Here is a 15,931-nt window from a genome sequence, read left to right as displayed (position 1 = left end):
TGTTTCCCCGTTTGCCCTTCATTGTGGCTGTGCATTGAGAGCTGTTTTAAGAGACTGTATACTGATAAGCACACCATACTTATCATTGTATCATTTTTTAGATTTTTTTTTTATATGTTAAGGGGTTTTATAGATGTGTTTTAAGGGGGTTTTACTCTTAAATGTCATGGTGTCTCTGGCAGTTTTGTTTTTTTTTTTTGCACCATTTCTTGTCTGCCTAATATAGTGCACCCTTTTTTTATTCTTGACCATTTTTTTTTTATTTACCGGTTTCTAATAACCAGTTATCATAACCTGTTTGCTATTTTAACCAACTATCATTACAGGTTTTAAACTGTTTCTATTATATATCTATTCATGACCAGTCCTTCTTAGTAGCGCATGTTTATTTGTACAATCATGATTAGCAGTTTTTAGCGATGTGTGTTGGTCTGTTTCATGTTTTACATCAGCTACCAATGTGAACTTTATCCCTACAGTTGTTTCACAGTATATCCAGTGCAGTCTTTTATCCTGGAATCTACATTTCATCTGTTGCACCAGGTTCAAATTCTGTTATACAGACAGAGGTAAGAGTGCATTCTGATATTGCCTAAATAGTTCGTGTTTGTTTTGACCATATCCCCTGCATAAAGGAAAGTGTATCATTTGCATATTCCTTAACATATTTTATTCACACACTTTTGTGTAACATAATGTTTTTAGTTTGCATGTCCATCTCTTATTTACCAGTCATCTCTTCTGTTTTTATAATGCATGTTTTTAATATTCCCTTATCTCTTGTTTGTCCTGTTTATCTGTCCTAATTAGATTGTAAGCTCTGTCGAGCAGGGACTGTCTCTTCATGTTCAAGTGACCAGCGCTGCGTACGTCTAGTAGCGCTATAGAAATACAGTAAGTAGTAGTAGCTTTCATGACATGTTATGTCTTAAGTATATATATTTTTAACATGTTTGGTACATTGTTTTTTACAGTCCTCTTTGTTTAACTTATATTCATTCTATGTTTTATACACTTTTTATGTATGGTTTGACATTCTATTTTATTTTCTGTGCACAGTGTTTCTTGTGACCCCCGAGGCAGGCAGCTGCGTCCACCGAAACATGGCCCCGTGTCGGGCCATTTCTCTGGTGCCTTTAAATAAAGAAACTTTGAACATTCTCTCCCAAGCTGCAGATAAGTTTGTCACCCTCTTCCCTTGCGATGATTAGCAGCCAGTGGACTATATCAGACCAAGTCGGTCTGTGCTGGTCCTTAACGAAATCTATGAGCACAAACATTTTTTCTAAAATTCTTTTTTGCTGAAGCCTCATCAGTAATCACTATATAGTCATAAGTACATAAGTAATGCCACACTGGGAAAAGACCAAAGGTCCATCGAGCCCAGCATCCTGTTCACGACAGTGGCCAATCCAGGCCAAGGGCACCTGGCGAGCTTCCCAAACGTACAAACATTCTATACATGTTATTCCTGGAATTGTGGATTTTTCCCAAGTCCATTTAGTAGTGGTTTATGGACTTGTCCTTTAGGAAACGTGTCTAACCCCTTTTTAAACTCTGCTAAGCTAACCGCCTTCCCCACGTTCTCCAGCAACAAATTCCAGAGTTTAATTATGCGTTGGGTGAAGAAACATTTTCTCTGATTTGTTTAAATTTACTACACTGTAGTTTCATCGCATGCCCCCTAGTCCTAGTATTTTTGGAAAGCGTGAACAGACGCTTCACATCCACCTGTTCCACTCCACTCAATATTTTACATACCTCTATCATGTCTCCCCTCAGCCATCTCTTCTCCAAGCTGAAAAGCCCTAGCCTCCTTAGTCTTTCTTCATAGGGAAGTCGTCCCATCCCCGCTATCATTTTAGTCACCCTTCGTGTAGATGTTACTATTTGTAATAGATGGGATCAGTATATACCACTGATATTTTAGACATCTATTTTTTCTAAAATGGATGTTCATGCTGCACATCAACACCTGAATGCCCAGTGTCAACAGATCTTGTTCTAAAATATCAGAACTTCATATGTCCCAACTTGGATATCTAGATTCTGATTTGAATGTCCTTTCTAAAATGTTGGTCCATGTCTCCAAATTAGTTAATTTTTAATTAGAGAACTATCTTAACTAAACACAAAATGGCTACTATAACAAATTTAAAAATGTCAAGAAATAATTGGGAGGAAGAGACCTCAGGAGCCTTTAGACACATTAGAAATGTGTCAAATTTTAGGCTAAATTTCTCTTTCTTTGGTCAAAAAGTCCACATTAATATGAATCAATTTTACAACTCAATTTTTAAGATTTTCTATAGAAATAAAACATGGAAAAGAAAATAAGATGATACCTTTTTTATTGGACATAACTTAATACATTTCTTGATTAGCTTTCGAAGGTTGCCCTTCTTCGTCAGATCAGAAGTAAGCCAATGTGGTAGCAGATAGTATATATAAGTGAGACATCAAAGCATTTCAGTGACAATCTAACAGGGTGGGAGGGTTGGGGTGGGTAGGATGTATGCATGGGGACATCAAAGCATTTCACTGATATTCTAACAGGATGGGTGTGGGTAGATGAGAGGAGGGTGATAAACATAGAAATACAATTTTATGGTTTATAATGGGCTAGAAAACCCAGATCCTTGTTAAGTCCTGTCTGTTGGGTGTCAAAATATTCAATCATTCTGACTTCAAAGGTCTTACGTTCCTGTACTGTTTTAAAGTTACCTTTCAGGATTCTAACTATGAAATCACTGGTGCAGTGTCCTGGTCTTGTAAAATGCTGGCCCAAGGGCAACCTTCGAAAGCTAATCAAGAAACGTATTAAGTTATGTCCAATAAAAAAGGTATCATCTTATTTTCTTTTCCATGTTTTATTTTGTTTGATTTCTATTGATAACCTTAAGAGTGGACTAACACGGCTACCACACCTCTCTACTTAAGATTTTCTACAAATTATGAAAAATATCTCTGTAAACATGTCCAGAAAAATCCACAAAAAAATTGATCTAATGCTCAAACTGCTAACTCATGTGTGTATCATTCAGAGCCCTGTTTACTAAGCAGCGTTTTAGGCATGTTAACGTTTTTAACACCCATTAACCATGTATGTGCCTACAATATCCCTATAGGCGCCTACATGGTTAGCGCGCGTACTAAGTTTAGGTACGCTAAAAACACTAACGCACCTTAGTAAACAGGGCCCTCAATATGTTGTATCAAAAAAAATCATCTAAAATGCTGCTCCTTGTCTCCAAATGGGCTAGCTATGTACATATCACAAAGCAAGGGGTAATATGTCCAATTCTGTATCTAAATATCAACCCCCTTCAAAACTTAGAAGTAATCATAAACCTTTATATGAACAAATTCTAATTTGAACCAGCTGGAGGAGGGACTGTAATTGTTGAAACCAGTGGAGGGGCCTTCTCAGAAGACCAGAGAAAGCTAAGATCACAAGCACCTGGGGATCTATTTTCCTCCATTCCTTGTGAAAAGAAGCAAACCCAGTCTCTGATAGTGATCAGATGATGGCATCAGAAAAAGTGAAATCTGCTTAGGAAGTATCTACTTCCTTGACAGATATAGAGCAGGGTTGGCACTGAGTTTGTAGCTTATTTTTCTAAAGGAAAAGCCTCTAGGCCTGGGGTTAACACAGTCTTTGGGACACACTTAGCCGGTCAGGTTTTCAGCATACCCACAATGAATATGCATGAGATACATTTGCATAGAATGGAGGTAGCACATACAAATTCATCTTGTGGATATTTATTGTGGGCAGTGCTTTTTTTAGTGCCGGTACACACCAGTACAGCGTACCGGCACCTTTTTTCCCAGGGCCGGCTTACCTGCCCACCCTCAGCTCCCTGACAGCCCTCCTTTCTGTTCCTGCCGCTGCCGCCCTGTGTTTAAATCTTTTATTTTACCTTGTCGCAGCAGCAGCGGCGGCAGTGAAAGCAGCAGGCTCGCCTCCAGCCGTCCCTTCCCTCTCAATGTCCCACCCTCACGGAAACAGTAAGTACTTCAGAAGAAGGCAGGTCACTGAGAGGGAAGACTGGAGGTGAGCCTGCTGCTTTCACTGCCGCTGCCTCTCTGCGACTTGAGGTAAAATATAAGATTTAAGCGCAGGGCGGTGGCAGGAACAGAAAGGAGGGCTGTCAGGGAGCTGAGGGCGGGCACGTGGGGCTGGGGTTGGAACTGGAACTCGGGGGCTGAAAAGGAGGTTAAGTGGAAGCTGGGGCAAGTCACTGGACATGGAGGGGAGGACAGGGGAGAGAGGAGAGCTGCTGGACATGGATGGATGGAGGGGAGGGCAAGAGAAATGCTGGTCATGGATGAAGGAGAGGGAAGACAGGAAGCTGAAATGCACATGGATGGAGTGGAGGGAAGGAAAGAAAGAAAGAAAGAAAGAAAGAAAGAGGAAGTGAGCTGCATACGGCTGGAAGGGAGGGAAGAAAGAGGAAGGAGCTGCATACAGATGGAAGGGAGGGAAGAAAGAAGAAGGAGATGCATACGTGTATTTATGAGTTCCACAACTTTGTGGTGGTCACTGGAAATACCTTCTTTCTAGTACCACAGTCTTGCTCTGATCCTTGTGGCATACAGTGTACCAGGGCAAAGGTGTTGGCAACGTTTCCATCCACCACAACCTGCAGCATCCCACTCATCAACAATGACAAACCATATTAATATCTGATCTTAAATCCCAACAAGGTTGGCTCAAGGACTGTGGCACCCTGAGCCAATATTTGCATCAGCAAACCCCCACCACCATGTGCCATCCCATTGGAAAGAGGAAGATGCATCAAATGGGGCAAGGTGTGACAGATGGAAAGCTCCGGGCTGGGCACAGGTAGCATTTGTGAATCAGCACTCTAGAAGTTTGAAGGTAGACCAGGGGAGTTAGAGAGGGTGGATGCTAGATCATGGGCAAGGGGGAGGTAAGAGAGAGGGAGAGATGCTGGACCAGAATTCCAGTGCCCTTTATTTTATTACCAGTACCTCACCTGGTCCTTAAGTTGAGCAAGCACAGAATCCCATGTACTGTAAACTAACATTTACCACTGAATTCTATAAAAGTCACTAAAAATTGCACATGCAAATTTGAGTGTGCACCCAATTTAATTGAACAAGCCAATTAACATTGATAATTGGGCCCTATCAATTAGAAGTATTAATTGGCTTCAATGAGAAATTTTGAGGCCAATATTGAGACTGCGAGAGATAGACCGGCTAACTCCCATGGTCACCAGTAAACCTGAAAATTCAATGCCAGGGCCATATCCAGCTGCTGCAAACATAACTGGTTAAACTGATATTCATCAGCTGACCGGCTAAGTAGCAGCCAAAGATATATCTGCTATTTACACAGTCTATCTGGCCGCTATACTTAACTGGTCCGCTGATGAAAATTGGCAGTAACCGGCTATGTCACATGACATAGCTGCTGACCAGGCTAGTCATTGACTGGAATATTCAATTGGAGATAGCCGGTTTTCTCCTGCTGAATATTGGCGGATAGCCAGCTTGAGAGTATTTAACTGGACAGGTGCTGTTCCTGGTAGTTAAATACTTTTGAAGTGAGTATGCTGAGATCAGCATGCAACAATTACTCATGGGTCCAAAAAGGATGTGCAGCCATGGGAGGATCATAGGTGGATCAGGGGCGTTCCTTCATTTTCTTGCAAAGTTATAGAATAAAAGGGATCCATGCCTAATTTATGTGCAGGGACTTATGCCAGGGGTTCATTGGTGTAAATGGCCATGCCCAGGTAGTTGCAGTTCCAGGACCTATTCTATAAACGGCATCTAACTTTGACCGTCATTTATAGACTAGCTCTTCGTGCTTTTTTGGCGCCAATTTTTTAGTCCTTATATAGAATTTAGTCCTTAATGTCTAATGGTATCAAAAACTGCAGAGATTTCTAATAGAATATTCCCCACTCCAGTCCAGCTCATAAATCATTGAAGCCAGCCATTAAAACTGTCTTTGCATTATGGATTCTCTTGAAACCTGCTTGGCACTCATCTAAATAGCCAATGCCATCCAAAAAGTCAATGAGCTGTTTTAGCACTGCTTCTTCTGTCAATTTTCCAACTATGAAAGCTTGGACAGCAGTCAATAAATTACCTTGGAGTTAAAGAGGACATCTTCAAAGGTGTTCAGTGTATCTGGGACCACCCCAGATCCTACAAAATCCCCCATTTTATTGGCATTTTCTGTCATCCATCTTATATGATTAGCAGCGATCACAGAATTGTATACTGTGTTACAGGACTATAGACTACCACTGATTCCAGAAAGAACTATTAGAGGAAGGAGATTTGTGCTTTGGAATGCTCTCTCTTTCCTCAAAGCCTTAAGATTATCATGGTTTCTGTAGCATGTTAAAACTCGTTTTTGAGCAGTGAATGGCTGGATGATATATTTAAAACTTCTTTAGACTGAACAACTAGCAAAGCTGAATAAGGGGTGGACAAGATAGGAAAGGAAGGAAGGAAGGAGGGGGAGTAGGATTTGATATACTGCCTTTCTCTAGTTACAACCAAAGCAATTTACATATTGCATATAGGTACTTATTTGTGTTTGAAGGAATGGAGGATTAAGGGGCCATTTTACAGAGTGGCAGTAAGCCCAACGCGGGCTTACTGCTCGCTCTTTCGAGACTACCGCTGGCCCAATGCGGCCATCAGTGGTAGTCCTGCCCTCAGCACACGCCATTTCCAAGGGAAAAAGAAAAATGGCTTGCAAGGTGGTAACCCGGCGGTAATCGGGTATCACCACGTGCTGCCTGGTTACCACCAGGTTAGCACAGGAGCCTTTACTGCCACTTCAATGGATGGTGGTAAGGGCTCTCTTTCGCATGGCCATGCGGTAAGAGTTCTCTTAATGAATGGCCAAGTGTGTCTGGGGGATTGTAACCCACTGCAGTAAAAAGGGCCCTGGCACGCGGGAAAAACAGCCCCCTCCACCAGCACAGGGCCCCTAACTGACTTGTCCAGAGTCACAAGGAGTGTTTTTAGGCTGCTTGTATCCCCTCCCAAATTAGCATAAACCATCCATTCTCAACTGGAAGGGATAAAAGAATCCAAAACTACAAGAATATGAGAAAAGCAATTCTTTTATTATTATCTATCAAGAGTAATTAACAATTACCAATGCTAGTTTCTCATGGGGAAGCGCAGGGGACCCAAACATGTGGTCTAACTCTGCATCTCCCCAACGTAATGCTCTGATACAGCGGTTTATATACCTTTTGTGTTAAGCAAGGCTTCAGCACTTATTTTCCTGAGAGCCCATTCTGTTTTCCTGTTCTCACCATCTATCCCCACGTCACTAAATCACACATTCTTCTGTTCATCCATAATTGCACCTTTCTCAGGCCCATTTGCACATAGGAATGTCTTGTCAGATCATAAGTTCCTGGGCCTCACGATTTATGGCCTCTGCCCATTTTGACTCCGCTCTAAAGTAGACAACTAAGTTTATAGTGTTTACTTAGGTGCTAGCAGACCATCAGCTTTGATTCAGTACAAAGGTCAACTAAAAGAGACACTCAAGGCCTGCTTTTACTGGTCTTAACCATGGTTCATAACTAGCACTATAGAAATGATTAGTAGTAGTAATAATAGTACCCATAATATACAGGAGCTGCAGTGGGAATCAAACACAGTTCCCCTAGTTCTCATGCCACTGCACTAACCATTAGGCTACTCCTCCACTCCAAACAGAACATATATAATTAACACACATAATTAGAACATCTATAAAAACAGACATTAACAAATGCAAAACCCTTAGTTATTCTTACACATTATCATCAACTCTCACTTTTTGTTCAGGGGAGCTTTTCAGCCATGAGACCTTCAACTGTTTATGGTATCTCCAATAGCTCTTCTCCACCCTCAGCATATCTAGCAGAGAGTGCGCAACCAGAACAGCAACAGAGAAAGTGGATGTGCGAGTTCAAGAAAAACAACCCTCATGAACAGAGGGTATTGTCAATAAATGAGAACCAGCTAAGCACAACAGTAGGCAGATAGGAAATCAAAATATCACTGAATTAACCTGGGATATCCTCATGCAAAGCCTTAAGCACCATATCTTGGATAAAATACATGATAGGCAACTAATATAGAGAACAGGAATCATTCAATCTCTCAGCCCACAATTTGACAATAACTAAGTGGCTGAATTTTGATTCAGTTGGAGATCATACAGCAGCTGTCCAGGAATACCTACATACAAGACATTACAATAATCAAGTGTAAGCAAAGACTGTAAAACTAATTCAGAAATCATCTACTGAAAGATAAATCCATAAAGATGCAACATCTACAATTTGTAAAGGAGAAAGTTACAATTCTGCACTTTAAACAAAATGGGAAACTAGCAAAACCCCAAGATTAATCAATGAGTGAAACAAACAACTGTCCACCTCAAATTTTAAAACAGGCAGAACCAAAGACAAAGCTGCCTTGACCACCCACAGCAACTCAGTCTTACACATGATTAATGCCAAAATATTGGCAGTCATCCCTGATGAAATCTGGGTCAAGCACCGAAACAATTTGAATTCAATATCTTCTACACCACCACCTACTATAAGAAGTTGGACATCATTAGTATACAGCTGGAAAGTTATACCTGTCATACAAATCCTCCATCAAGGCTTGCAGATAAAGATTAAACAGAAAAGCCAAGACGGGCAGAACCTTCAGTTAGGGCTTGCTACATGAAAGACTTAGCAAAGATCACTCATATCATCCCCTTGAATAAGAGAGCACTCAATACCATTCTTGCAAATCCAAGTTCTTCAAGTCACAAAAGTATTATGGCATGTTCAGCTGTCAAATGCAGCCAATACATCCAAAGATCTTTATCCATCTTTCAATATGTAAGTCCCCTAGTTAAGGTACTTAGGCAAGTGTCTAGACACAGCCTGGAAGGTGGGAGAAGGGGCACTTTATTCATTTGGTGGGACCAGAGCCGGGATCAACCTTAAGGCTGAAGGGTCAAGCAAGACAGGAATCAGACTATCAATACACAAAAAGAATCCAGATCACACTATGAAGCAACTTACAAACCTTTACTGTACTATCAATCAACAAAGCACAGGAATATTGAACATCATGTAGAATGCCAACATATATACACTTGGATATCCATTCCTCCTGCTCACACTTCTTAAAATCAAGGCTGCTCAGGGTAAGCTGATGGTATTTATTTTAACATTTATAGCCCACCTATTAACTAGGCAGGTAACAGAATATATACTCAAAGCATACAAATATACCATAATACATAATTTAAAAAAAAAAACCAAAAAAAAACAAAACACAGAATTCATCACAAAACCCCTTCCTGTATTACCTAGATCCCAAAATATGCTTGTACAAATAAAAAGGCTTTCAAATCCTTCTTAAAACTACCAAGATAATGCAACATATGCAATTCATGCCACTTAAGAGGTCCTGCATAAGACAGTGCCACCTTAGCAGTCGTAGAAAGGCGCAACCGATTTAATAAAGGTACAGTCAGTTGTTGTGAGGTAGCTGATCTCAGCATATGATTAGACATATACTGTAACACCCGCAAAAAAATAAGCAGGAACAACGACATGCAAGATGTTAAAAAACCAACAACAATTTAAAACGCACCTTATAAGAAACTGGAAGCCAGTGACGTACCTTCATTGACCGACTAACAGAGTCAAAATGACTCAACCCCAAAATCATGTGTATTGCAATATGCTGTACAACCTGAAGTGTATGAACCCTAGCTTCAGACACCCCCCAAGTAAAGACTGTTACAAGCAGATAATTACAGCTCAGTGAGATGTTATACTTAGATAAGTTGAAGGTCAACAAAAACATAATACTTTAGCTGCTGTAACCTGGAACAGTTAAAGATGTTTATTCTTTTAGGGGTCCTTTTACTAAGGTGCATTGAAAACTGGCCTGCGCTAATGTAAGTGCATGTTTTGGACGTGCGCAGATCCATTTTCAGCGCACCTGTAAAAAAATGCCTTTTTTTTTTTTTTTTTTTAATTATTTTGACCAAAAATGGATGTGTGGCAAAATGAAAATTAGCACACATCCATTTTAGGCCTGAGACCTTACCGCCACCCATTGACTTAGCGATAAGGTCTCACGTGTTAACCAGGTCTATGAGTGTAGAATGCCTTTTACTGCCTGGTAGCACTGCACGCCAGAAAATAAAAATTACTCTCTGGAGCATGTAGTGGACATGCATAAAAAATGAAATTACCGCCCAGGCGGTAATTCCAAATTGATGTGTGTTGGGCATGCGTAGGCACCTACACAGCTTAGTAAAAGGGTCCCTTAGTTATTTCTTCCACTCTGCCATAGATGAAGTATCCAATAGAAATGGTGTATGGTCTGCCTGGGTATTAAGGCTCAGCATCCTGAGAGACTCCTTGCTCCTTCCCTTAAGAGAATAAATGGGGTGAGAAGGGTTCTCACACCTTCTCACTATAGTAAGCCAGTAGCCTGTTCAGATCTGTCACTTGCTCCAGTCCCTGAATCCTTGCCTTTGCAAGTGCCATGGGTGTCTTACCAGTTGGGTATTGACTGGCTGATTCTTTCACCTCAAAAGCCAACTGCAGGCATTGGCAGAAATGGGGCTCACCCTTATCAGGTATGCTCAGTGGCAGGAGAGGTTCCAAAGACAGATTTTGGTGGTAAAGTCAGAGTTTAAATCCTCTTTGGGGGAGTAGACTACTGCCACTAGCAACACCTCATCAGAAGGTCCAACTCCTCCCCTGCTTCCAAGTTCCCTTCCAGAAACTACTCTGCTCATTCTGGCAGGATCTGGTGCCAGAAGATCTGAGCAACTTGTGCACTAAAACAGGTGCAGGAAGCACACAGGAAATATTGCAGGTCAGAAGTGCAGCCTAGAGACCCTAGGTCTTCAGATGGCTAAAATTAGGGTTACCATATGTCCGGATTTACCCTGACATGTCCTCTTTTTGAGGACATGTCCGGGCAACCGGGTGGGTTTTGCCAATCTGCCCGTTTGTCCCGAAATCCAGACAAAAGGGGAGATTGCTAGCCTCCCCTCCCCTTACTTACTACTGCCCTGGTGGTCTAGTGACCTCTTCCGCCTTCAGGACAGGAAAGAGCCCCCTCTTTCCTGCCCGGAGTGCTGCCCTGCATGCATCCTTCCTGTTTGTGATCTCGGCGCTGATTCAAAATGGCTGCCAAGAGTTGAAGGGACCTCGTGAGACCTCAACTCTCGGTGACCATTTTGAATCTGCACCAAGATCACAAACAGGAAGGATGCCTGCAGAAGAGGTCACTAGGCCACCAGGGCAGTAGTAAGGGGAGGGGGGTGACGGGGAGGGGAAGTGACGGGGTGTGTGACTTGGGGGAAGAGGAAAATGTGACTGGGGGCGGAGCGAGGGCGTGAAAGGGGGTGGGGCATGTGTCCTCCTTTTTAGGGGACAAAATATGGTAACCCTAGCTAAAACAAAAAACAAAAAAAAACACACACACACACACAAAACCACTAACCACTCACTCTTATTGGCTGACAGAAAAAACGGCTGCCAGCTAGACACAGGCACTGATATACTATTAGGAACAGCAAGGGAAAATATATATATACACTGTATATTTTCCTTTACTGTTACAAATATAAAACATCCATCACCAAAACCAATAAAGTCTTGTGGATTTTTATATGATCATATTACCATTAGAATGCGTCAAGAAGAGAATGTGTTGAAATAAATCACACAGCCACACCATATGCATTTTTCAATCACCTTACTCAAAGTTGTTACAGTGGAGAAAAAGGTATGGTTATCAGCTGATGACATATCTAAAGAGCCATGTTTCAAAACATTTTGGAACAGGAGGTTAGATATCTGTCCAAAAAAAAAAAAAAGAGCATTTATTAGTGTCCTAAGCAATGGGCCTGTAACATCCAGATACTATGCAACACTACAAGCCAGAGATGCAAAACTGCAGGCTTCAGTTCTTTTAGTACCCATAGAACATCGTCCCATACCTATCAAAGTTCACACCACCCTGCTTTCACAGACAGATAATGAGGTAGATTGTTCAACCATCAAATTAGAACAGGCCCCTACAGAAACCCAAAGATCCTTAACCTCAAGTGATGCAAAGGGAGCAACAAGAGGTTCTTGCATTGCCAGCCTAGTATCCAGATCTTTAACCATATGAAACAATTCTTAAGAAATAAATTCAGCATCAATTCATGCAGTCACACATTCTTCTTCACAGACTGCACAAAATTATGATAGCGGTTTAAACCCTTTAGTGTCCAATGTTCCCGTAATAAGCCATATGGGAACAGATTGATGGGAACATTGGACACTAAAGGGTTAAACAATTTAGAGCACAACTTTTGTCATTTGCCAGCAAGGCCAACCATGCTCAACCCACCTAAGAGCTGGTTTCTACTCATGAAATTAACTAGAAAAACAAGGTTGTCGTTTCCTGCCTCCCTTGAAAGAACAGAAGTCTGCAGAGGAGCCACTCATCCAAAAATCCCTTCCCTGAATCGGCTCTTTGGTTAATCAATTAGTAGAATTGTTAGGTACAAAGAGCACTCATTCAAAATTGCATTCTGTTTTATCAAGAATTCTGTATTGCTAGTGAGCTTCGTAGGTTCTTTTATGACATAGTCCTCTGGTATTCTCTTGGCCTGACAATATCCTAGCAAAGCTGTCTCATGGAGATGAGATCATACTAATTGCTTAATATATTTTATCCAGTGGTGAATTTTATCATCTGAATCGTTGTCTTCATCAAAAAAACAGGGGGGGGGGGTAGTCTGGAACTCCTTCTTTTAAAACATTCTACTTATTTATTGTGAAAACTAAAAATGTCTCCTTATAGATAAAATGCTATATTGCCTCACCATAAAATGCTAGCACAGCAAAGACCCCCTAAAAAGTCCATCAGGCTCAGCATCCTGTCTTCTACAGTGACCAGTTTGAAAGATCCTAAAAAGTAGATTTATTCCTTGTTGTTAATTTCAAGTCTATCTGATTAATAATGGCTTATTGACTTTCTTTTCAGGAGCTTATCCTAATATAGGTATCTTTAAAGGGGATTTGATGCCTTGACCACATCTTCTGGCAACCAGCTGTCGTAGCCTAATTGTATACTGAGTGAACATAAATAATTCTCCAATTTGTTCTAAATCTACTACCTTTTTATACAAAGATAAATGGACACTAAATGGAAATATTTGAAGAGACAAACAACCATTCCATATGTACTGTAGCTTTCCAGTGTAGTTATTTTGGAAACCTCTGTCATAGCACCTCTCTCAGTCTTTTTCTCCAAGCTGAAATCCCTAACCCAGTGGTTTCCAAACCTGGTCCTGGAGGCACCCCAGCCAGTCAGGTTTTCAGGATAGCCACAATGAATATTCATGAGATACATCTGCATGCAGTGGCAGCAGTGGATGCAAATCTCTCTCATGAATATTTATTGTGGGTATCCTGAAACCTTGACTGGCTAAGGTGCCTCCAGGACCAGGTTTGGGAACCACTGCCCTAACCTGTTTAGCCATTCTTCATAAGAGAGTCCTTCCCATCCTCTCTACCATTCTTGTAGCTATTCTCTGCAATTCCAGACATCTGAATAAAAGCAGTAAGCAGCCAAATGGCTATTCATACTACATTTTAACATAAGGAATAGCCACACTGGTTCAGACCAATGGTCCATCTAGCCCAGTATCCTGCTTCCAACAGTGGCCAATCCAGGTCAGAAGTACCTAATTAGTAGCAACATTCCATGCTACCAATCCCAGGGCAAGCAGTGGCTTTCCCATCTCTGTCTCAATAACAGCCTATAGACTTTTCCTCCAGGAACTTGTCAAACCTTTTTTTAAACCCAGATATACTAACCACTGTTACCACATCCTCCAGCAACAAGTTCCAGAGCTTAACTGTTCGTTGAGTTAAAAAAAAAGTATTTCCATGTAATTTCATTGCATGTCCCCTTGGTATTTATACTTTTTGAAAAAGTGAAAGATCAATTCACTTGTACCCGTTCTACATCACTCAAGATTTTGTAGACCTCAGTCATATACCCCTAGGCCTGAAGAATATAACCACAAATTCTCCCACCCTCTGTGTTGTGCTGAATTTAAAAAAATAGTTTTGCTCTTAAATACAAGCAGGATTGTTAGCTGAAAAACAGCAAAATGCCAATAGCCCAATGGTTCCAAAACTATGGTCCATTAAGACTCCTGTAGCTCCACTCTTAGACATTCAACTGTGTGGTCCTTGCAGATAGGAGATCATGGAGTCAGCCACAGCTTAGAGCCTAAATGCATCATGCCATCAATAAGATAGTGATGTGTCCTTGTAAGACAGAAAATTACCAGCGATTTGGGGCCGAAATCATCAGGGAAGGAGGGGAGTAACAGCCCAAATAGAAGCAGTAGAATGTCAACTTAGTCAGATCTATGATTACTATACAAATAGAACGTGGCTAGGTGTGGATGAGCTTAGGAAAGAGGGAAAAAGAGATTGGGATAAGATGGATTGGGAGGCTTAGAGAGACTGATAGTTCATAGATGGAGAAAGCCATTCAAGACATAGATGGGCTAGGGAGATACTGGAGGGGGAAAAGACTAACGACAGGAGAATGAAGGGAAAGCAAGAGACTGAGTGAGAAGGCTGTTATAAGGAGAAAAAAACAACTAGGAAATTAAGTGGAAACCTATAAAACCTTTGGCACTTGAAAAGAGATCTGTGAGCTCAGAGAGAAAGGGAACCCCTGCACTAGTCAATGATAAAGCACTGTGTCCTAAATTGTGGTTTATGTTCACCTTTTTTTCACCCCAAGGTTCTTGTCCAAAAGATGTTAAAAATAATCTAATACTAGCCAAAAACAATTCTTCAATTGCCTTAATTAGTTTCAAATAAGTTTTAAATATATTTCAAAATCATATGTGAAAAGTCTTATTGAGGATTTCAGGGTGCTCTATAACAAGAAACTTCTACCCTTGTCTTCTGGAAAGGACAGCTTTTACTTCATCTTTTCAGTTTTGATTTGATACATCGTGTTCAGCAGTAGAAAAACAACCAAAAGATATCATCATATAGAAGTACTTACGTGAGAAAAACTCTTGCTTATATGGGAGTAGATTCATAGTGACCTTAGCATTGATATCTAAGGGGGTCTACCAACTGACTTTCCACAGCCATTACTGGAATTTTCTTTTTCAGAAATTGACTTTTTTATTCCTTGATATACTGTTACGTTTTCTCCTATTCTTGATACACCTTTTTCTCCTTTTAAACTTGGTCAAAAGGTTTTAGGAGGCAGACAGGTTTGCTTCAGAGCCTTAAATCAGATAGCTAGGAGGGATGCTCCAACCAGGGGTTTTGCTCTGTCCCAGTTTCCACATAAGAGGGTTAACTGGAGGTTATTTTCTAAAACACTGTTTCTTAATATTGTTGTCTCATTTAATGTCCAGAAGTGCACACAGGATATTTTTTGTCATCCAAAAAGAAACTATAACTGAATACTTGATATTAAACACCCCAGCTTTTTCTTTCTAGGGCTTGGAAAGGCTTATTTTTTTAGTGCCTGGATATGGACTTTTAAATCACTTCAGAGTTTGTTTTCTGTACTCTTTTACTAGCTGGCCTTGGCCCTTCTTGTTTCCTGCCCTGGAATTCATTCTCTGCACCTGTAACCAATTACCACCTCAGCTGGGAGCTGCTGCTGCACATGGTCTTCCTGGATGCCAATTTTCAGGTCAGTTATTTTTACATTCTTTTTTTAAAAACTGGGTTTATTTTGTCTTTATTTGGAAATCATTTTTGGTGTTAAATTCTATTGCTTCCTCAATGAGGGAGTTTGTTTGTTTATTTAACATGTCCCCATCCTTGTGTTATCCAGTTTCAAGAGGGAGATTTTA

The 15,931-nt window shown here is 40.8% G+C and overlaps 1 protein-coding gene across 1 annotated transcript in view; it reads right to left on the bottom strand.

The window, feature by feature from the left end:
* Nucleotides 1-15,535, bottom strand: part of LOC115457698 (formin BNR1-like) — a 107,580-nt gene extending 92,045 nt beyond the window's left edge. Inside the window, exon 1 of the mRNA XM_030187291.1 lies at nucleotides 15,121-15,535. Within this exon, the coding sequence (XP_030043151.1) occupies nucleotides 15,121-15,157 (37 nt within the window). The 5' untranslated portion in view covers nucleotides 15,158-15,535. The remainder of the gene's footprint in view (nucleotides 1-15,120) is intronic.
* Nucleotides 15,536-15,931: the final 396 nt, after the last annotated feature.

This window comes from Microcaecilia unicolor, chromosome 1 (assembly GCF_901765095.1).
Source record: "Microcaecilia unicolor chromosome 1, aMicUni1.1, whole genome shotgun sequence".
In the NCBI taxonomy this organism is placed as follows: Eukaryota; Metazoa; Chordata; class Amphibia; order Gymnophiona; family Siphonopidae; genus Microcaecilia; species Microcaecilia unicolor.
Note: the sequence above shows the minus strand (reverse complement) of the source record. Positions and strands in the feature narration are given on the sequence as shown.